The 23,510-nt window shown below is 45.1% G+C and overlaps 2 protein-coding genes across 2 annotated transcripts in view; one reads left to right on the top strand and one right to left on the bottom strand.

The window, feature by feature from the left end:
• Nucleotides 1-6,228, top strand: part of MAML3 (mastermind like transcriptional coactivator 3) — a 445,480-nt gene extending 439,252 nt beyond the window's left edge. The window contains exon 5 of the mRNA XM_065904192.1: nucleotides 2,467-6,228. Within this exon, the coding sequence (XP_065760264.1) occupies nucleotides 2,467-3,464 (998 nt within the window). The 3' untranslated portion in view covers nucleotides 3,465-6,228. The remainder of the gene's footprint in view (nucleotides 1-2,466) is intronic.
• A 4,543-nt stretch (nucleotides 6,229-10,771) lies between these two features.
• The window catches only part of MGST2 (microsomal glutathione S-transferase 2), a 28,840-nt gene continuing 16,101 nt past the window's right edge, over nucleotides 10,772-23,510 (bottom strand). Inside the window, exons 3-5 of the mRNA XM_065904193.1 lie at nucleotides 14,917-14,987; nucleotides 11,472-11,553; nucleotides 10,772-10,996 (exon numbers count right to left, since the gene is read on the bottom strand). Coding sequence (XP_065760265.1) covers nucleotides 10,867-10,996; nucleotides 11,472-11,553; nucleotides 14,917-14,987 — 283 coding nt within the window. The 3' untranslated portion in view covers nucleotides 10,772-10,866. The remainder of the gene's footprint in view (nucleotides 10,997-11,471; nucleotides 11,554-14,916; nucleotides 14,988-23,510) is intronic.

Below are 23,510 nucleotides of genomic sequence, written 5' to 3'. Positions count from 1 at the left end.
CCTGAGCTGATTGATACAATTTTTTTTTTTTACTCTTTTCAGTATTTTCACATATTTAACCAACATCCTAGATAGCATAATGTTATGTACCTGAGAAAATAGCAAATTGATAGATAAGAAATTTTGTCGTTGGACAGAGGTTCTGTTCAAATTAACTTGTCTGAGACCTACAGGTCTGCCCACCACTATGCTTTTCAAAGGTTTTAAAGATGATCTTTCGCTTATTGAGTTCTGTCCCTCTGGGCAGTGTTACATGCCTACGGAGAAGTGCTTATTTTTTATAACTATAAACTTCCTGTGAGTGAAAATAGAACATAGATCCTTTTAGGGAAAAAATTGCATGTTACTGTCTCTTTTTGAATATGGAAATTTTTCTTTGACACTGTGATGTTAACCGATAGACAAGAAAATTAATTTGACTATAATGTCTCGTAGTAACACCTATTTTAGACAAAAATTTGAAGAAAGTATGTTGTTTAACACATGCAGTAATCTTATTCACAAAATTATTCCAGACAAAACCTAATCCTTCAATATATTAATTCTAAAGATACAACAAAATATCCAGAATACTAAAGTCCTTTCATCTGTTTCCAGCAGCCTGTTTATGTAATTTGGGTCTGTTCAATCAATCTGAGTCAGCAATATTTTTCCCTTAAATTTTTTATAAGCAACCCACTCACCCATTTCACCCCAGTTGATCAGCCTGGCTGTGCAGTTGATACAAATTTAGTCATTAAGGTCACAAGACTTCATAACAAGATCACAAGCTGCAATATATGCTACCATCCAGTGTTTAATTAGGAACTTTTTAATATCTTTATTATATCTAAATCCACTTTAGCTATCACTAAGCTCAAAATAAAAGATTGAAATGCTTCTAGGGATCTCCCGCAGATCTTTCTGGTTTCTTCACAGTAACCGTTTCATTTTTCAGTGCAGCCTGATGCTGACCTCAAGCCACAAAAACTTAAGTCATAACCAAATTTCCCATAATTTTCTTTCTTGAAAGAAAATATGGAGACATGGTTGCTGCCCAGAAATCAATAACCCCATCAGAAAGACAAGAAACACACTTCTCTTATCTGCCACGGTGCCAGGATTAACAAGGTTACACACTATTCTCATCTGATTTCTCATCCCACTCCCAGGAACGACCATATTTGCTTATAATATTGATTGGCTCCCATCTTGCACCTTTTTTAAGTGTCCAGGAAAAAAACTATTTTTCTTTTTTTCATAGACTTCATCCTTAGCAGAGAGACAGAAAAATCTATTTTTGTGCACTTCCTAGCCTTTGAACGTTGGCTGGGCTTCTAGAGGTGACATTTGTATTCTCTTGGCTGGTTTAGAAATTTCCTGGAAACGTGTAAAGAAGGGCTCACTCCAACGTCATATAGAGTTGAATGACTGGGCGTTGGTATTCTGGTCAGGTTCTAAGCGGCATCATTGAAACTGCCTTAGTGGTCATTGCTGATTTGAAGGTGTGGCCTTTGCATCAGTGCATCAAGTTCATTGCCAGGTAACAAGTAGGAGGATGACTTCTTTCTCTAATTCAGGAAGCTGGCCAGTTCGCACTGACATGTTATGATTCAGAGAATCTGGAGCATGTGGAAATCTACAGAGGGGATCCAAACAATGTCCCATCTGTCAAAATAGCTTCTTAGCCGAAGCAGGGGCCTTTAACCTCTCAAATCCTGCTCAAATCTTCAGGGAAATTAGTCTAATGGTCTTTATTGATAGTATTCTCTACTGAGCCATATTCCACATCACAAATAGGATGTGCAAAGTGAGCCACCATTTCTTCCTAATTTAGCTTGGGAGGTGAATTTCCTCTCACCTCCAAAAAATGCTATCTTATTGGTTGAGGATCATATAAAGAAGTGGTGGTTTAGTTGTTAAGTCATGTCCGACTCTTTCAACCTCATGGACTGTAGCCCACCAGGCTCCTCTGTCCATGGGATTCTCCAGGCAAGAATACTGGAGTGGGTTGCCATTTCCTTCTCCAGGGGATCTTCCCAACCCACGAATGGAACCCAGGTCTCCTACATTGCAGGCAAGTTCTCTACCGATTGAGCTATGAGAGAAAGAAACAATTGTTTCTGTAATAGGAGCAAAAATAATATCAGTGTATATCAAATAGAAAAGTCAACTACTGTGTGATCCCAATTTTCATGTGTATTTTTACATGTTAAGGTAAGTTAGCAGTAGTCATCTCTGGATGGTGGGAATTTGGGTGACTTTCATTTTCATTTCTGTGCTTTCCCTATTTTCCAAAATTTTCAAAATCAGTGTATGTTATAGTAAGAAAAATAATCATCTTTCTTTAAAGGATTTATTATCAGAGTAGATCCTTTCATCTATTAATCAAAGCATTTTTGTCATTCCCAAAGAAAAGTCCAGCTACGTGTTACTGTGCACCGCTTGTGGAGATGAGTGAAGAGGTGTGTCCTCTTTTCTCTGCAGGGTCTCCCCAGGATATAGCAGCTGTGAGGAGCCAGGCCGCCCTCCAGAGCATGCGAACTTCACGGCTGATGGCCCAGAACGCAGGCATGATGGGAATGGGACCCTCCCAGAACCCAGGGACAGTGGCCACAGCGGCCGCCCAGTCTGAGATGGGACTGGCCCCTTACAGCAACCCAGCCACCAGCCAGCCGGGAATGTACAGCATGAGCACAGGCATGACCCAAGTGTTGCAGCACCCAAACCAAAGCGGCGTGAGTATCACACACAGCCAAGCCCAGGGGCCGCGGCAGCCCGCCCCGGGGCAAGCGGTTGGGATGGTGAGTGGCTTTGCTCAGGGCATGCTGGTGAACTCGCCCATGAGCCAGCAGCGCCAGCAGATGAAGGGGCCGGTCGGCCAGGCCTTGCCCAGGCCCCAGGGCCCGCCGAGGCTGCAGAGCATCATGGGAACGGTCCAGCAGGGGAGCCAGAGCTGGCAGCAGAGAGGCTTACAGGGGCTGCCTGGGAGGACTAGTGGAGAGTTAGCATCATTCAACAATGGCGCCAGCTACCCACTGCAAGCCGGCCAGCCGCGGCTGACCAAGCAGCACTTCCCCCAGGGACTGAGCCAGGTGGTGGATGCGAACCCTGGCGGGGTGAGAACGCTCAACCCAGCCGCCATGGGTCGGCAGATGATGCCCCCACTGCCGGGGCAGCAAGGCGCTGGCCAGGCCAGGCCCATGGTCATGTCAGGCCTGAACCAGGGCGTTCCCGGCATGCCAGCCTTCAGCCAGCCCCCAGCACAGCAGCCGATGGCCAGCGCCAGCTTTGCCTCCAGCAGCCAGAGCCAAGCCTATGAGCGGAACCCCCCTCAGGACATGTCGTACAATTACAGTGGCGACACGGCTGGGGCGTCCTTCCCCGGCCTCTCGGACGGTGCCGACCTTGTGGACTCCATCATCAAAGGTGGACCGGGGGACGAGTGGATGCAGGAGCTCGATGAATTGTTTGGAAACCCCTAGTCAGGAGCGGCCCTGGCCACCACAACTCCAGTGGTTTAAAGCTCCAACCGTGAAAAAGAAACAGGATGTCACCGCATCCTTGTTTTTTTGTGTTGTTTTTTTGACCCACGTGATCTGAGCAAAGCTGCAGCCAGCTGACTGTGGAAGATCCAGGCCGCCAATCCACAGCCCCGCCGGGCCCCGTTTCACCTGATTTTCACACAGCAATGGAGACAGACGCCCTGCGGACCCTGCTGCAAGAGAGGGGGACACACCAGAAGTGGGCAGGGAAGATGATTCCGGAGCCCTCAGCTTGGCACTCCCTGTGATCACCCAGCCCAGCAAGAGTCGCTGCAGCCAAGACAGACTGCTGCCCCACGTGAGGTGGCCGTCAGAGCCTCCTGGCCTTGGCCCGGGTCTACAGCTTTGGAGACCCAGAGAGGAGAGAGCCTGGGGCCGAGAGTCCCACGGAAGCCCCTGGGTGGTGGCGCAGGCCAAGAGCACAGGTCAGATACGCGCTGAACTCTGGCTGCAGAGAGATATCAGCCTTCAAGACATGCTACAGGGCTTGGAGGGAAGGTACAAAGAACAGTGAGATGTCACAGGAAGACAGGAGACCCTACAGCCTGTATCCTGCTCATGATGACCTGCAGGAATCTTAGAGCTTGGAGAAGGGTCCTGGCAGTCCTGGGCGGGCAGCCCTCTGCTGATGACCGTGCTGGCTATTACTCCGGGGAGTTGGGCTGGAGCTTACTGGGGGCCCGGTACGACCCGATACATCCCAGCGGGTCCTTCTACTCCCGGAGGCCGAGGATGGGGAGGCCCAGGGTGGACGCTGTGTGTCTTGTCAGTGCGGCCGCCTTCCCCCGAGCTGGTCCCTGCCCTCATTCCTCTTCACCTCCGCCCCAGCCTGCCTGTGCTGGTCCTTGCAGACTATCCAAGAAGAAATGAAGCTTTTGTCTTTAGGGAGCCTGGGCGGAGGGAAAATAAGAGCAAGAAGAACTTAGACAATGCCTGAAATGCAAAGGCCACACTGGAGTTTTTCTTTCTCTGCCTGGAACCGAGCGGGTTGCTCTGCTGCTCGGTGGTGGGTTTCCATGAGCTGCATCTGATGTCTCTGGGACACTAGGGAGGACCAGCCTGGACATCACCGGCTCTGGTTCCCTTTGGGAAAATCCCAGGGGTGATGCTCTTAAAGCAGCCTGACCTTTCATCCCTGCTCATCAGAAAGACAGATCTCAAGCCCTGAAAGCTGAGGAACTGAAAAACCCATTGCTCCACTTCACACATTTTGATAGTGAAAAGAGGGAAGGTATGGTTCCTTTCCTTGAGCAAAGCGATCCCCTCTTGAAGTTCTGTACAGTTGTTCTTTGTGTAATTCACGCAGATCTGTCCCAAGTGAAGTCTGTTGGAAGGGATCCACAACCTCTGCTGCTGGAGGGCTGGTCTCATCTGCCCTCCCCTCCGCTCCCACTGGCCTGTTTCGGAGGCCACGGGACGTAGTTCTTGTGCTGAGTGAGTGAGCGTGGCGTAAGCGTTTCTCCTGCCATCCCTCCCCTCCATGTCCAAAAGGCAGGCTTGCTTCTCTGCACTCACGTGTCACTTGCCACACCAGAGCCCCTGCCCAGCCTGGGGAGTCACACTGGGGGCAGGTCCTGGGACTGAAGCGGGTAAAACTGAAGCGCTGGGACAGAGGATGTAGAGAGGCAGCAGGCAGGCAAACACTGCCCGGGGCCTGCTCGCCAGGTACCAAGGTCACAGCTCTCCTCGGCAAGGGGCAGCCTGGAGACCAGAGGGGGCCACGTGGCCGAGGACCCAGGTCGGGGCTGCGGTCCCTGGGGGAAGAGGTGGTGGCGGGCTGGCCATGAACTCCCTGCGTGGGGAGGGCCGCCGCCAGGGGAGCTCTCGAATGGAAGCAGATGGAAACCAAAACCAAACAAGAGAAAGTGAAGAAACGAGAAGACACAGAAATATATAGTTACCTTTTTCTGAAAGGTACAGGAAATAAATATATAAGCAATGATGAGGAACTGGAGGTGGCTGATGAAGGGGGGCGAGGGGGGCCTCTGTTCTCCCTTAAAAGCTTCCTCCGAATGCTCAGTTCTGGGACCAACTACATAGAGAGGTAGATTCTAATGAGGTGGCTTCGTTTTGTTTTTTGTTTTCACTACGGTGCTGATGTATATGTAATGTCTAAAAAAAAGTTATTTGTAAATAAGTTTTTACAATACTACAGATATCACTGGGTCTACTATCTGTAAAAAAATATACATATAAATATATATATACTGTTTGTTTAAAATAGAGTATTTTTATTTCATTCCTTAACTCATCATCCCAGCAGTGGTATTGCACTTCAGATGATATCGAATTACTAATTTGTACTGTATGATCTATGGCAACTTCCTCCATTTGATTCAGATTTTTCTAGTTTTCTGGTTTTACTTTGTACATTGAGCTTTGCTTCTTTCCTTTTGAGAAATGTACAGAACTTGGAAATGTAGAAATGAAGTGATGTTGGCATACCACTTTTAAAGAAAAAAAAAAATAAAAGATCGTTATCTGAACCAATCCAAAGTTTAGTTTATTTTAGGGAATTACCTGGCGGGCCAGTGGTTAGGACTCCACACTTTGATTGCCAAGAGGCACAGGTTCAGTCCCTGGTTGGGGAACTAAGATCCCACAGCCTCACAGCATGGCCAAAGGAAAACAAACAGAAACATCACTTAAAAAAAAAAAAAGTATCTCTTAGGACTGGCACAGGCGCTCCAGCCTTAGTTAAGCAGATAAACATTTTATGCCTGGGTTTTAATTGATTAACTGCAGTTCTTGTCTCGAAGTTTTGACATCATTATTTAAACATTTAAGTAACAGTGGAGATCAATCAATCATCCCCAGCCTTTTTAATTCTACCACACTGTTAAAACGTTCCAAATTTGCTCTCCGGGGGAATTCTTCAAAAGTAAGAGAGTCACCTATGAAAGGAGTATACTGGATCCATTCGGGATTCAGAGCCGTGACAGTTCAGCTTCTACCTGGTTCACTCAAGGAACTTGGAAAACGGGTCGTACACGTTTCATTTGAGAAGGAAGAAAACTCAAGGAATATATTAGGTGGGAGAGTAACAGTAGGCCTCGCCCCACTTTAATGGGCACTAGTTACACACGCGCGCACACACACACACACACACACACACACACACACACACACACACACACACACACACACACACACACACACACACACACACACACACACACACACACACACACACACACACACACACACACACACACACACACACACACACACACCACGGGTGCCTTACCTCCCAGCTGCGGCTCTTTGGAGGGCGGTCTCCCGCCAGAGCCTGGCTCAGTCAGCAGCTGAGGTCCACAGAGTTGAACGTGCTTAGACGTTTACATCCCTCCAGACTCACTGAGCCAATGGCCTGCTGGTGCAGGAGCGTGAAAGCCCAGTTAACTTGCCTGGACAAACCCTGAGGCAAAATTTCTGTCCCGAGCTCCCCTGCAGGAGCTGGCCGAGGTTGGGACTTCGCCAGAAGTCTTCCTGCCTTTTTCTGCCCTGTTCCCCCCTCCCCAACTCCCTCAGCTTCCCCTTCCTGGGAGCCCTTTGTTAACAAATCACTCACTTGTGAATCCACTCCACTTCCAGAAGACCTGACCTAAGGCTTTCCATCAGACTTTGAAAGGCATGGTAAAAGAGCACGTGTCAAAACTGTCTGGGTGAAGCAGAAGAGGCCACAAGAACAGAACAAGGTCATCATCAAAAATAGATCCAAACCAAAGGTGAGTTTTAATACATACAACCAAGAGAAGGAACGAGCTTGACGATGGAAGAAGAGTCCCTTCCATGGGCAGGGACTGAACCCTACCCGCGGCGGGCTGTGGTTCCAGACCAGCTGACCAATAAGAGCATGGGGAAAAAAGCAGTGTGGCACTGGGCCTTGTCCCAGTAATATAGACTTAGTGACTTGTGGTCAAAAATCAACTGATTTGAGGGTGGGGATGGAAAGGCTGACAGCAGGATAAATCATGAAGCCTGAGAAGGGTTGAGTACTCCTTGTCTGGGTTAGTTAAAACCACATGTTTTTACTTACTGCCCTGGATGGATGGAATACCTTTCTCCTTTAAAATGATTTCTTATTTGTACTCATGTTGACCTTTATAAATTCTCGGTACAGCAAGTGTGTAACAGGGGAAGAAGGTGGGAGAGAATAAACATTTTTCCAAGAAGTCACTGGGCATCTGCCCCCGTGAGGAAGTATTTTACTGCTGAAAGTTAAAGAACATTCAGAAGCATTAGAGGAGCTATTTCTGCCTTTAATCCATCTTTTCAAGGAAGGGTCTATTAATATCTAGAGAAATGGGGTTAAAGAAAACAAAGACTTGATGTTTTTCCTTATAATGACATTTTAGCCACACCTCATCGTCCACCAATCCTGCAAAGAAAAGAAGGGGAGGAAAAATACTGTGGGAGAGAGCAGGGCTACTTGTTCGTGTAAATAGTCCTTTATCTAACTTCTTTGTAAGTTGTGAGGACATTAGATTTCACGCTGCTGTCCTCTGGACAAGTTACCAAGACACATGTCTCATTTCATAACAAGCAGAGGTAATTAGGGCATCATTCACACGCTTGGGGCTTCCCAGGTGGTACTCATGGTCAAGAACCCACCAGCCAATGCAGGAGACATAAGAGACACGGGCTTGATCCCTGGGTTGGGAAGATCCCGGAGGAGGGCATGGCAACCCACTCTGGTATTATTTGCCGGAGAATCCCACGGACAGAGGAGCCTGGCAGGCTACAGTCCACAGGGTCCCACAGAATCCGACATGACTGAACTGACTTAGCCCACAGCACTCACACACTTGGGCCATATCCAGGACAGCTGCCGACTACAACTTACACTATGGCTCTGTTCCTAACACTGATCCCAAGTCAAGCACATAGCACTCAACATTAAAAAAAAGATCTACAGAGCTACCAAGAACCTGACTTTAGCTTTTAACTTTGCTTCAGAATTTTTAACTTTTCTGTTATGAACCTTTTCCAACAGGCAGAAAAAATAGAATAATGCAATGAAGAGCTATACACTTAGCAACTCAATTTGATACACCTCGTCATATACGCTTCACATAGGTATTTTGTGGAACTATTTCAAACGAACCTATATATAACTGGTCACTTCACCCCACAACCTCCCATCATACAATGCCAAAGAATTAGGGCATTTTCTTCCCTAGCCATAACAACATTATAGCACTGAAGACACGATTCCCTAATACTGAATTCTTATTCCTTATTCAAATCGTCCCAAATGTCTCCCATAGCTATTTTTTTTTCTAACTAGGCTTTGATCAAGGACCCCACATCACCATTTGGGTTTTAGGCCTTTTGAAGGCTCTATTAATAGAGAAAAGTTCTTCTCCCTTTGTTTATAACATTGACTTTTTGAGGCAAGGAATCTGATTTCTAAAAATAAAATCAAAAAACAAAACAAAACAGGGACTTCCCTAGCAGTCCAGTGGTTAAGATTCTGCTCTTCCAATGCAGAGGGCACAGGTTCGATCCCTGGTTGGGGAACTAAGATCCCACATGCACCACACAGCAAAAAACAAAAGGAAATAAAATCAGTCAACTTACTAATACACAAAAAAAATATGTATGTCAAACATATCAGAAACTCACATCTCTCTGGCCAGCACATTTACTCCCTGCAGCCAAATTTATACAAATTAAAATCATCAAGAGGTTGCCTTGGTGACAACAGAATTAGAACAAAGGGAATAAGTTCTATAGTTCAGATACTATAAAGATACAAAGTTTGATATACTGGTGGGCCGGCCTTCATTTTCTACATGTGTGGTTTAACCAAACTCTGTGTGTGTGTGTGTGTGTGTGTGTGTGTTTTCAGTTTACATATTTAAACAGTTCCAATTTAAATGCAAAATCCAAAGCGTTTACAAACGCTGGAGAGTAAGATGTGGAAAAGTTGTGGGTTTTTTCTCACTTCCAAAGGACATGAGTCTGCAAAAACTGTGCTTTCAGGTCAAAAATTTGCTCTCTCTCTTCCTTCATTGTCTTCAATGCACAAAACAATTAAAATGTCACAATACGAGTCACTATAAATGATCAGAATACTAAAAAGTAAAAAGACCATAGAATCATGGCATTGTAAGATATCAGCCCCATTTCACCTGAGGGAAAAAACTGAGGCAGAGAGCTCCCAGGGCTGCGGTAGGATAGCCGGCGAGTAGTGGAACAGGGTTAGCGTTGACTGGCTCTGGGGTCTTCACGTCTTGGCTACACGACCTCCACTGCGAGCTGCCTTAGCCAGAGTCAGAGAGCTAGTGATCCCAGGCTGATGGTTCTCAACATGCTCTGGGCTACTCACACTGTCCTCTGGGACGCAAGAGGTGGTCATGTCTTCTGCCCACTCTTCTGGAAACACTAGTGTTCTAATGCCTTTACTTTTCTCTATTACTCGTAGTCTCTGTAACTGCCTTTGTACCCATATACCAAAAAAGTCCTAATAAAAAGCTGCTTGAAGATTCAGGCTGTCACTTTCTTTAGAAAAATTACAGACAGTTTTCCTCCTGATACTAAAAAAGTGTTATATATGCTCATAATTCTATTTCCCTACGGTTCCTGAAGACTCATGCCCATTTTACAGATGAGGAAAGTGAAGGTGATCAGTCTTGTGCCAGACCGTGACTGCACATCCGGGTCCAAGGCTCGTGGACCCATGCAGCAGGCCCCCAGCCCCGCAGGACAGGGGATGTGCACTGGGACCCAGCCTAGGTTCTCCGGCCGGGACCATGACCTCTCTTCCGTGTCCAGGGGCAAGGTATTCCCCAGGCACTCATCTCTGGATGGTTTCTTGAAAATGACATTTTTTTTTTCTTTTTAACTTTGTAAAGTCCATTTTCACAGCCAGCTGTGTTCTGTGCTATTAGTTCATGACTCTCTTCTCTGGCTACTTTATGTGTTTGCTGACTTCCTCCACCATCTGTGGCATTCCTGCAACCAATGAAGTGGGCTCAGAGCCTTTTCAGCACCTGTCTGGAACTCCCCATCACTGCTAAGAGAGAAGCAGTCTTAGAGGCAAATGATGGTGGTGGTCCATGGAAAGCCCCAGACACAGACAGGTCAGGTTGCTTTCTGCCCACATGAGCAGCCATGACTTCAGCATGTGCTTCTAAAACCAGGGCTCAGCACACATCCACTGATGTTAGGATATTTCCCCTCAGAGCAAATTTTAGGAAATCTAAAAGGTATGTTTCTATAAAGCCATTTCAAATAAGAGAGAGAATTTTATTTCTTTTAATGGAACAAGTGGCACCATCTAACCTTGAGAGTGGAAACATCTCCTATAAGCATTTGCACAAAGGAAGGAGAAATGTTAGAAGTGCCTCAGTTTCTTGGCAATATTGATGTCCAGGTATTCATCCAGAAAGCTGTTCAAAATCCCCACGGCACCTAGGACAGTCAACAAGGCCAAAACCCCCAGACTCAGCCGGAAGCCAGTGATCCTGTGGGCAGATACGAGAGAGACAAAGGTGATGAATAAACAGGGTTACAGGGAGGAAGCTGGGGAGCCCGGAGCAGACCTCGCCTATGAACACTGCCCAGAACTTCTATGCTGTTGCCATTTGAACATTTTGATTCATCAAATAAATTAAAGAAGATGCGTAGCTCCTTTGAACATTCAAAGGATTATCAAGGCTGGGCAGGATTATTTCCTTGGCGACTTTTGGGAGATAGTGCAAAATGTTGGCAAGGATTTAAAGTGCAGTGCTCAGAGTGCACACTGAGAGCACAGTTTTATGCCTTCAGTTTTCTGCCTCACACCTACGTGTGTAGGCCTTGGTGAGATCCGGCCGTGAGTAGGCAGCATACCTCATTTTTGTCATCACAGCCATCAGTGCTATACTACAGGGACAGGAAGTTAATATAGACCATCCTGCCACTTTCTGTCTAAATACACAATTCTTGGGTGCTCCTTACCTTTTTTTAGCAGCTTCTGCATATCCCCAGAAATACTGGTGACGGGAATAGATGTACACCAGACCCAGACAAGTAGCAAAAACTAGAGAGGAAAAAAAAAGCGAAGATACAGAACATGATGGCAGACTCTCAAAATGTGGTGTGAAAACTGAGAGAACACTCACAAAACGTGTATCTGACAAAAGACTTGTGTGTAGAATATATAGAGAACTCAGACAATTCAATAATGAAAGAAAAACAAATACGTGTAACTCTATGGCTGATTCATGTCAATGTATGACAAAACCCACTGAAATGTTGTGAAGTAATTAGCCTCCAACTAATTAAAAAAAAATTTTTTTTAAAGATAAAACCAAAAAAAAATTTTTTAATGGGTAAAACACTTGAATAGAAAATTCACATAGCAATATAAGCAAGTGTACCAATAACCATGTGAAAAGTTTTTCAACATTATTCAACGTCATTTGATATCAGCAAAACTGCAATTTAAAACCACAGTGAGGGGACTTCTCTGGTGGTCCAGTGGTTAAGACTCCGTGCTCCCAATTACAAGGGGCCAGTGTTTGATCCCTGCTCAAGAACTAGATCCTGCATGCTGCAACTAAGACCCAGTGCAGCCAAATAAATTAAAAAAAAACAAAAACAAAAAAATGTTCCCACTCATTTAAAAATAAAAATAAAGCCATAACGAGATGATACCACTGCACACCTACCAGGGCGGCAAAATTTTTAGAAGACTGACAGCACAAATGTTGGGGATGTTGGAATTCTCATACATTATTGGTGGGAATGCAAAACAGTTCGGCCACTTGGGGAAAAGATCTGGTAGTTTCTTAAAACACCAAACTTTACTTTTTGACCCAGCAAGTCCTTCCTTTCCTGTGTACTTACCCAAGAGAAATAAAAGCACATATCCATAAAAAGACCTGTTCAGAATAATCACTGCAGCTTTATTCATAACAGCCCAACACTGGAAACAGCTGGGAATCCATCCCCAGGAGAATGGATAAGCGAACTGTGATAACCATGCAATACGGAACCCCACCGTTGATGAAAAGAAATAGACAACTTGCAACAGCATGCTGAGTCTCAAAAACATTTTGCTGAGTGAATGACGCCTTATATGAGTACATACTATATGATTCCAATTATGGAAAGCTCTAAAATAGGCAAAACTAAACTATGATGAAAAACATCAGAGCACTGTTTGCCTCTGGGCAAGGGACAGGGAAGAACCTGAGGAGACTTTCTGAGTGGTAGTCATGTTCCACATCTTGATAGGGATCTGAGTGACACCGGTTTATACATTTGTCAAAACTCATTAAAGGGTGCCCTTGAGATTTGTGCATTTAACTAATTACAAATTTTACCTAAAAGAAATGTGAAATGCAGGGTGATGTTCTGCCATCTTGTCCAATGGAAAAAAAAATCTCAGTATCTTTCTTGTACTAGGGACCCTCTCTTTTCCTCAGCAAGTCACAGATGCAAATTGCCAGAGTCCTCTTGAAAAGACTAAAAGTCTGTTTGTGGGACTCTGATATGATGGATAAAATTAAATTCATAATTTTATTAGGTCACAAACTTTTTTTTTTGTTTGTTTCTACTACATACCAAGTATCCTTATTCTAAGGGTTGAGGTTAGCAATAAAAAAGACACAAGCTCCCTGCCCTTATGGGTTCATCAGCAAAGACAAAGGGGAAAATGAGAAGAAAAGTACAGATGAACATGCTGTGAAGAAAACAAAGGGGGATGGGCCAGGGCGAGCTGGGGGGCCCACCTTTAGGAAGGGGTCAGGGAAGGGCCTTCTGAGGGGTGATGTTTGCGCTGGGCCCTGAAGGATGAGAAGGAGTGGGTCCGGCAAAGAGCTGGAGGAGAAGGGCTGGCAGGGCCACCTGGCCTCTGAGGAAGGGGAGAGATCCTGAGCACACCATGGTTCTCAAAACTCCCTTTCTAAGCAACTACTCCCACAAAGTCAATGAGACCTGGTCAAGGCAATTAATAGGCCACCTAACTCTGGATGAGAAAGAATGAAAATTACAACGAGATACCCAAGACACCCCTCCCTGACAGGCAGTCAGCCTCATTCAGCCCATCACAGTGAAATCCAAAGGGTCAAATGACACAGGCCGGGTGCCACTACCAAAAGGCTCTTATTAGTTGTCAATGTGCTCTCACCTGACAAGAAACTACCCTTCTTGCCCTTAAGGGATTTAAAAAAAAAAAAAAAAGTGAATTGGAATAGAGTTAAGTCTTTCTCTGCAAGATATTTTATCTGAAATTTCTCAGTTGACAGTAAAAAAATTATAAGAGGGGAGGTGACAGGGTTGCCTTTGGGAAGCAGTTGAATTTTGGTTGATTTAAATCTTAGCAATCAAATGTCAAACACAAATGAGGCCATGAGAGTTATCAGAAAGAAGAAAGATTGAATTTCTCCAAAAAGGTAGTTGGTGTTAATCTGACCTGTGAAAGGGCTAGGCAGAGTTTCGGTAAAGCCCTCAGCTCCCCAAAGTTCCCCCATTCAAATAGAAAACAGATATTTACAAAGTTTCTAAATCCAGTAGACCACATTCTTGGAATCTCCTAAGAAAAAGCACATAGGTTGTTGGTCAAATACCTATGAACCCTGCTCTGAACTTGAAAGCTAATTTTCTCCTAAACTGGTGAAAGCTAAGTTGAATAAAAGACTTAAGCACTCTGTACTTCAGTTTCCTCGCCTATAAAGCAGAAATTACGGAACCTACCTCATAAGAAGGCTTTTAATCCTGTAAGTGCTACATATGAGATAATATACCTGTGACCCTTACAAACAAAACTTGGCAGGGACTTCCTTGGTGATTCAGTGGTTAAGAACGTGCCTTCCAATGCAGGGGACACGGGTTCAATTCCTGGGGAACTGAGATTCCACATACATCAAGGCTTCTGAGCCTGCATGCCGCAACTACTAAAGCCTGCAACTACTCAAGAGCCTGTGCTCCACAACAAGAGAAGCCAACATGCCACAACTAGAGAGGAGCTCCCACATGCCACAACTGAGGCCCAGAGCAGCCAATTAGTTAAAAAAAAAACAGTACCTGGCATGAAGAAAATACTCAATAAAAATTAGCTATAATAACTAGGGTGAACTGTTAATTCTGTGTTCTGTTCCTACAGATAAATTAGAATTTATAGAGTGTTAGACTTGAAGACAAAATCACATGTCATTTTCATTCTGGAGTCCCCCACATCTGGTTTGTTCCAAGTTTTTATTAAAAAAAAAATCTGAATTAAACTGAAATGAAGCCAGAGTTAGCCTATCTGTAGCACACAGCTCTTTGAGGCAAACAGACAGTGCTTCTTTTGCTTAAAACAATTTCCAGGATCGGTAGATGTGTAGATGAATATCTGCTGTTTAATGGCTGTAAGGATCACAGTCGTCATGAGAACAGAGTTGTCTTTTAAATTTACCTTGGTTGAAATACCATCCAGCCATCCACAATGTGATTATGAATATTGGATAAAACTCCACACAGTTTTGCCTGCAGGTAAAAAATAAAGATGCAGGTTATTCCATGAGAAAACTATACACCAAAGCAGTGATTTTCACCTAGAGGTAAATGTCCAGCCTCTTCTTACAAAAATAATACAAGAATTAACCTAAAGAGCATAAATGTCCTTATAGGTAAAATCAGTCTTTCAAATGAAAGTGTGAGTCGCTTAGTTGTATCCGATTCTTTGGAACCCATGGACTGTAGCCCGCCAGGCTCCTCTGTCCGTGAAATTTTCCAGACAAGAATATTGGAGTGGGTAGCCATTCCCTTCTCCAGGGGATCTTCCTGACCCAGGGATCAGACCCAGCTCTCCCACATTACCAGCAGATTCTTAACCATCTGCACCTCTAGTCTTTCAAGATGAGACTCAAACATTTTTCAAACCTCAGAGCAGGGCCAAGAATCAGTCTTCTACCTGTAAGTCGCCAGTAGTAGAAATGAATTATAGCTTTTCTGAAAGACAGGCCTAGAGATGGTTCCAATTCTGAGCCTAAAGATCATTCTGTGTTTATCTAAATAACCCAGTAAATAGCTCGTTCATATTAAATGGATTTCTTGCCCAGAATTCTCTTGCATCCCGTGCCTTCCATTTGAGTTGCTCATTGTATTAAATCGTTTTCAGAGAAATCCCCTAAAACCTCCTGAAACAAATGAAGCATATTTCATTCCCATTTTATGGAGGAAAAAACTAAAGACTGAGAACCCAAGCTGACGACGCCTCCCAGAGAATCAGAGGAAGTCTGTGTCATCTCCAGACCCCAAAGCTCTGTCCTAATGTCAAGTTAAATTGCTTCTATTCATAGAAGACTTGGGTGGAAATTTTGATACTATTTTAAGCAAAAGGCAATCATTATCAGGGAACTATAATTAATTCATCTGCACCTAGCAAAAGGAAAAAAGATGAATTATATTCATCTTCCTTCCTGTGCTATGCCCCCAAGTGATCTTGGTTAGGTTGGCTGAGCTCTATGCTGACAATATCACAACGAGGTAAAAGAAAGCTTTAACGTAATGTGTAATAAGGTCTTGAATCGATCCTGGTGGAAGAGTGATAGACTACAGGATTAGAAAGGATCCTACATCCTTCCTGTAAGAATGTATATAGGATCCTTAAGTCTTAAAGCTTGAGTATGTAAGGTTACAAGGCAAATGACCAAGAAACAGTTGATTCTGGTTCTTAAAGGCTGAGTCTTCTAACCCAGGTCACCTTGAATGATTCTTTTTTCTCTCTCTCTCTCTCTTTTCCCTCTTCTTTCCTCAATGGGCGGGGGAGGGGGAGAGTGTTTTGTTTTGATTTGTTTCCTTTTGTGACCAAAATGCTAACATGGGAGGCTCTTAAACTTCCCTCCTCCCACAGATGCAATGAATGTGCAGATACACACAGAGCAACTCCCTCTGAGAGAAATCCTGAAACCAGCTGAATGACTCCTATACATCAGGCAAATAAGAAAACAGCCAAACTGGGAGTTCCCTGGTGGCCTAATGGTTAGGGTTCCAGGCTTTCACTGCTGTGGCCCAGCTTCAGTCCCTGGTCAGGGAACTGAGATCCTGCAAGCTGAATGGTGTAGCCAAAAAAAGCTACATTGAAACAAGCAAGAGAAGCTGAGACACACTCTCCTCACCTCTATCACAGCATCATACATTCAGGAGGAAATCCTCAACCCCAAGCTTCTCCCTGAGGAGCAAATTGGTTAGACTGCACATCTCACACTCCAAGTTTAAAGGCTTCCACCTGAGGGCTGGTTTCCCCCAAATGCAACCCCACAGGGCTTGCGTCCATGAGACCCACAGGACTATAGCAAGCAAAGAAGCATTTCTTTACAGAGTACATGAACACTCAGTATAGCTAACCATCTGGGGCTCAGTGCAGAGGAAGTAGGCAAAAAGTCATGTCTCTAGTCTCCCTCTAGAGAGGGTCTGCCTGCATACTTACAAGTTGGTGCCTGGAGACCCTGCTTCTAGTTTAGCACATATCCGGGGGCTAGATGAGATCCTCCCTGGAGCCCATGGGAGCCGATGGGCACTTGCCTTACCTACTGCCTTCAACTCACTCCACTGATAAAACGAGATTGCCAGCATCTGTCCAGAAGGAGTTTGCACACACATCTGGCACCCTAGATTTTGCAGTTGCTCCCTGAGGGACAGGCTCCCAAACTACCCAACTCTGATAGCAAATGAGGCTTGCATTCACAGGTCCTACAGGACCATCACAAGCAATGAAACAGTTTTAAACTCAGTGGGCCAGAAGCGGGTGGGAAGATATGTTCAAATCATTGAAAGAAAAACTGCCAACTAAGAAAACTCTACCCTGCAAAGTTGTTCTTCAAAATTGAAGGAGAGATAAAGAATTTTAGAAACAAAATCTGAAGGAGTTCATCACCACTAGACATATACGAGATGTAAAAGGGAGGTCTTCAGAAAAAAACAAATACTATATGATATCACTTATGGGTGGAATCTAAAAAAGTACAACAAACCAGTGAATATAACGACAATAACAACAAAAGTCATAGAACTTGTATAAAAAGGCTTAGGGGAAAATATCCTTGATGTTAGCCTTGGTAATTATTTTTTTTGATTTGGCACTAGAAGCAAAGGCAACAAGAACAAAAATAAACAAGTGGGACTAAATCAAACTAAAAAGCTTCTTCACAGCAAAGGATGTCAACAAAAAAATGAAAAGGCAATCGGTAGAATGGGGAAAAAAATACATGCCCACCACAAATTTGATAAGGGGTTACAATCCAAAATATAGAAAGAATACATACAACTCAAGAGCAGAGAAAACCAAAGAACCCTATTAAAAAATGGGCACAGAACCCGAACAGACATTTGTCCAAAGACATAAATGACAAACAGGTACATGAAAAAGTGCTCAACAGTGCTAACCATCAGCAAAATGCAAACCAAAACCATAATGAGATATCACCTCACACTTCTTTAAATGGTTATTATCAAAAGACAAGGAACAAGTGCTGGCGAGAATTTGAAGAAAAGAGAACCCTTAGACACTGTTGGTGAGAACATAAATTGATGCAACCACTATGGAAAACAGCATGGAGATTCCTCAAAAAATTAAAACTAGAACTGTCATATGATCCAGCAATCCCACTGCAGGGCAAATATCCAAAGGAAATGAAATCACTATCTTGAAAAGAATTCTGTATTCTCATCTCCGTTACACTGTTATTCACAGTAGCCAATATGGAACCAATCGAAGTGTCCAGCAGTGGATGAATGGATAAAGAAAATATGATATACATATATACAATGGAATATTATTCAACCTTTAAAAAGAAGGAAATCCTGCTATTTGCCACAACCTAGATGAACAAGCAGGGCATTATTCTAAGTGCAATAAGCCAGACAGAGAAAGACAAATAGTGCATGGTACCACTTATATGTGGAATCTTAAAAAAAAGAAAAAAAAGTGATCTCACAGAAACAGAAAATAGAATCGTGAGTACCAACGCCTGAGGGTGGGCAAAATAGGGAGAGTCTAATAAAAGGGTACAAACTTTCAGTTATTAAATTAATAAGGTCTGAGGATCTAATATATAACACGGTGATTGTAGCTGATAACACTTTATTCTATAATTGAAGTCTGCTAAGAAAGTAAAACTTTGGCCACCTAATGCAAAGAGCCAACTCATTAAAAAAGACCCTGATGCTGGGAAAGATTGAAGGCAGGAGGAGAAGGGGACAACAGAGGAGGAGATGGTTGGATGGCATCACCGACTCAATGGACATGAGTTTGAGCAAGTTCCAGGAGATGGTAAAGGACAGGGAAGTCTGATGTGCTGCAGTCCATGGGGTCACAAAGAGTCGGATACAACTGAGTGACTGAACAATAATAAGATCCAGAGGAATCGGGTGGAGAGGGAAGGGGGGATGGGAGACCGGGATGGGGAATTCGTGTAACTCTATGGCTGATTCATATCAATGTATGACAAAACCCACTGAAAAATAAAAATTTAAAAAAAAAAAAAGAAAAAGAAAGTAAAACTTAAGTGTTCTCACAAAAAGAGTAAATATGTAAAGGGTAACGGATGTGTTAATTAACTCAATGGGGGAAATTCTTTCAAAAATTATATGTGTGTCAAACCATCATGCTGTATACTTTAAATATCTTACAATTTTAATTTATCGATTATACCTCAATAAATCTGAAAAGAAAACCTCTAACAAAAAAAGAACAATGAATAGTTATAAAGTGTAATTCTTTCCTCATTCTCCATAAAATCTACAGGAAATCGCAGATGGGTCAACTCAACCTTATTAGTTTTTGACTCAACTACATGAGAAAAAACTCCCTGATAATCATTCAACCACCTCTTAAAGCTGGGTAAGAAAGCTGCATAATTAACTGCATAACTCAGTGCTCATATAAAGCCCACTGCCGGTGCAGAGTCAGAAGCACAAGTGGACCTTTCTAACCCCGCACCGGCAATGACGACAGTGAAGTCACCCACTCATCTCTCTCAGAGCCAGGGAGCAATCATCAGACCCCCTGGCACATCAGAAATGCAGAATACAAATGTCAAAAGCTCTCCTCTTCATTTTCTCCTGCTGTCTTTAAAGTCTCGAAAGACCCACAGAGTGACCTAAGGAATGTCTCCTCCAGAGTCTGACACTGACACCCTCATGAATCATTGCCACAACTTTCTCACACTCGGGGAAAAACGGAGATCTGCCTTGCTGCCCTTTCCGCTCCTGGCACTATTTTGCTTGTGATGGTTGCTTCTTCACTAATGTAGGTCGCTGCAGTAGGCTAACCGAAAAGACACTTTATAAATGTGAATGGTCAGAATAATTACAGCGATGTTAAAAATCACTTCCTTTTCCTCAGCTAAATCCATAGACCTGTCTTTCGTGAAGTATAAGAGAATAATAGCAGAAGAATGCTCTATTTTCCACACTCATTGGATGTTTCTGTGATCCTTTTTGGAAACAAAACACAATGGTCCATTTATCTAGAACCTTCCCTGGTAGCTCAGTCGGTGAAGAATCTACCTGCAATGCAGGAGATCCAAGTTCAATCCCTGGGTTCGGAAGATCTCCTGGAGAAGGAAATGGCAACCCACTCCAGTATTCCCGCCTGGAAAATCCTATGGACAGAGGAGCCTGGCGGGTTACAGTCCTTTTATGCTGCTGCAGCTGCTGCTAAGTCGCTTCAGTCGTGTCCGACCCTGTGGGACCCCAGAGACGGCACCCCACCAGGTTCCCCCGTCCCTGGGATTCTCCAGGCAAGAACACTGGAATGGGTTGCCATTTCCTTCTCCAATGCATGAAAGTGAAAAGTGAAAGCGAAGCCGCTCAGTCGTGTCCGACTCGTAGGGACCCCATGGACTGCAGCCCACCAGGCTCCTCTATCCATGGGATTTTCCAGGCAAGAGAACTGGAGTGGGGTGCCATTGCCTTCTCCACAGTCCTTTTATATTGTCTTGTAAAACATCTTACGGTGCTGTGCTTAGCCCCTCAATCCTGGCCGACTCTCTGTGACCCCATGGACTGTAGCCCGCCAGGCTTCTCTGTCCATAGGATTCTCCAGGCAAGAATACTGCCCTCCTCCCAGGGAGTAAAACACCTTACAATATTCCAAATTTAATGCTTAAGTTTTTCCACAAAATGACTCAAAATAAGCCACAATGAGTTTTTTTTTTTAAATCACCCTTGAAGGCAGTCCATTTTATTCTTCATAAAAATCTTGACTATTTAGAAGGTTTTTTTCCACTGCACTAGTGGTCCTGGCTGGGCACATGGGGTAGAGCGATGGTGTTATCTAAAAGGCTACTCTGTAGCGACAGAACCTCTCGGGTCTGTGGCCCCTGTGGGCATCCTTCCACACGTGCCGAGAGGCACCAGCACTTTGGTGTCTCATCTACAAGAGGAAGAGGGCCTCTGAGCAAGAAGGGGTGAGGAAAGAGGAGAACGAACATATGTTCAAGGGTCTCCCCCACACCCACCTAAGCCAGGGAACCGGTTTCACCCCTGAGTGGAGAGCAGGCCGAAAGCTGAAGGACGGTCTTCGTGAAAGGACTGCTGAGACTCCAGACGCCAGCAGTGCTGTGCCTCCGGTGACAGAAGTGGCAAAGATCTGCGGAGAACCACCGCCCTCACCTCCCCCGGCCCCAGACCACAGAGCACCCAAGAGCAGTCATGGAAGGTTCTAGAACCTGGGAGGGCTCCCGCACTCACTGGGGCAGGGTGGTGGCCCGGCCCCTCCCGTCGAACACCAGCCAGCGGGGCTGTCCCTGCCCACGGCCCTGGCACTCCAGGGAGTAACTGAGAAGATGGGGGAAAGGGGTGCTGAGGCCCAGAGCAGCAGAGGCGACCGGAAGCCATGGAGGCTCGGGCAGGGATGTGAGCGTCGCTGCGGCGGTGCTCCCGGAGGGCAGAGCCTGCAGTGTTGGGGCAGCTTATCTCTGCACCCTCCTCTCCGAAGGAATGAGACTCCAGCCGTGAATCTGCTGGGCTCACCCTGACCCCATGTCCCTGGGGCGCTCATTGTACTTTTCTCCCGATCCCTCATTTTCTGACTTGCCTTAAGCCCTGAGGCTTTGTTCACTTCCACTACCATCTTTCAGAGATTGAAAAGAAGTTTCTGACAGCCAACCTGTGCTGTCTGTCTCAGTCATATCTGACTCTTTGCGACCCCATGGACTGGAGGCCTCCAGACTCCTCTGTGCATGGAATTTCCCAGGCAAGAATACTGCAGTAGGTTGCCATTTCCTTCCCCAGGGGATCTTCCCGACCCATGGATCCAACTCAACTTCCCTGTGTCTCCTGCATTGGCAGGCAGATTCTTGACCACTAGCACCACCTGTGATAGCCAGCCTGGGACCCTGCTATTCTAACAGTTGCTGCCTGCTGAAGACACCAGGTACTGCTTGGCCCTGAAATAACTGGAATCCCATTCTAGCTGCTCAGTCTGACTTCTCGCATCCCCTTCACCATGTGACCACATCCTTGACTACCATCACTTGCGGGCCTCCGCAGACCCCACAGCTAGGTTAAGTGGTCCATGCCTGGATGTGTCCCGGGACAGCTCGTTCACAGCGAGCTGTCCACAGATGCTGTTTAACTCAGGGGGACCAAACTCTGAAAATGTGTTCTTCACAATCCTATCGGTGACTAATTACAGTCACATTGACAGGAAAACCAAAATGAAAATAATTGGTGGTCTCTTTTTGGACATGAAGGCAGATCTATTATTACAAGAGATACTCAGGAAAACCTCCTAAGGGACAGAAATGGGGCAGAAATCGGCTGGCAGCAGCTGTGTCAGTTTCCCTTTGCACGGGAACAGAGTGGTTCTGACCACTGCTGGACTGCCCCCTTCCTGCGTGTCCACTCCAGGGGCAAACAAGTCTGTCCACTATATTCCCTGGTGAGAGTCCTTTTTGCACTATAATCCTGTGCACTTTGATATTTAAGCATCCCATGAGGGACATGCTTCTCTTTTGTTCCAGGCAGATGTCACCCTGAGCCTCAGATTCCACCTGGGGTAATAACAGAAAGAATCTTTGCTGAAGGACAGTAAGCTGACCAGCCATGCTGGTGTGCCCCGCACTGAAGAGGTTTTCAGAATGTGCGTCTTTGATTTAAAAACCAGGACGATCCCAGCTAAAGTGTCTTGATTTGCCTGGAACTGAGGGATTTCCTGGGACACAGAAACCGGAGTGCTGAAACTGGGGAAGTCCCAGGCAAACTGGGAAGAGTTGGTCACCCTAGAGGATGGGCCGATGGAGTCTGTGGAGAGTGAATGGTCAAAGCCACTGAAAGTTCTCATGGTCCATCCCCAACTCCAAGGCGTTCTGGACCTGGGGCCTCAGGACACGTGACCACTGCAGATGGCTGCCTGGACCCAAGGGCTGGGAACAATGAACGTAGTTCTGAAGTAAGGACTGTCTGGGCCCTGTCTCCATCATCAAGTGTAGGTACTACAAAGCTCACCACATATTGGGTTCTGGCACAGTGCCTAAAACCCCAGTCTCTGACTTTTTCAAATTGGACAACCCTGATCAAATAAAAAATATCCACGTGGCCTGCAGCAGCAGAGAGCGCTGGCTGACAGCAAGGATGATGTGACGTTGGTGCTGTGTGGTAGCTGCCTGGTCAAGGATACACTTCCCAGCCTCCTGGGATTTTGATGGGGCCACTCCTTGCCAATGGAAAGAAACTAAAATAAAATACATCACTCCTGAGCCAGACGGCTAAGTAGATGGTGTGCCAAGCCCCCTTGCCCCACACACTGGTTGAAGGGAGAGCACTCCTGAGCACCTGGACAGAGACAAAACACTGAGATGGAAGAAGCCGTGGCCCCTAAATGACCATGTGGAAGGCCACCCAACCAGGAACACCCATGGAGGCCTTGACAGTGAGCAAGATGTAAAGTTCCATTACATTAAGCCCCTGGGAATATGGGATTGGTCCATCAGCACAGCTAATACATTCGACTGGAAAAGAGTATCACATACATTATAAAACACATAGAAATTAAAAGATGGT

This window comes from Muntiacus reevesi, chromosome 13 (genome assembly GCF_963930625.1).
Source record: "Muntiacus reevesi chromosome 13, mMunRee1.1, whole genome shotgun sequence".
Taxonomy (NCBI): Eukaryota; Metazoa; Chordata; class Mammalia; order Artiodactyla; family Cervidae; genus Muntiacus; species Muntiacus reevesi.
The sequence above is the reverse complement of the archived record's forward strand: the minus strand, read 5'-3'. Positions and strand labels throughout refer to the sequence as shown.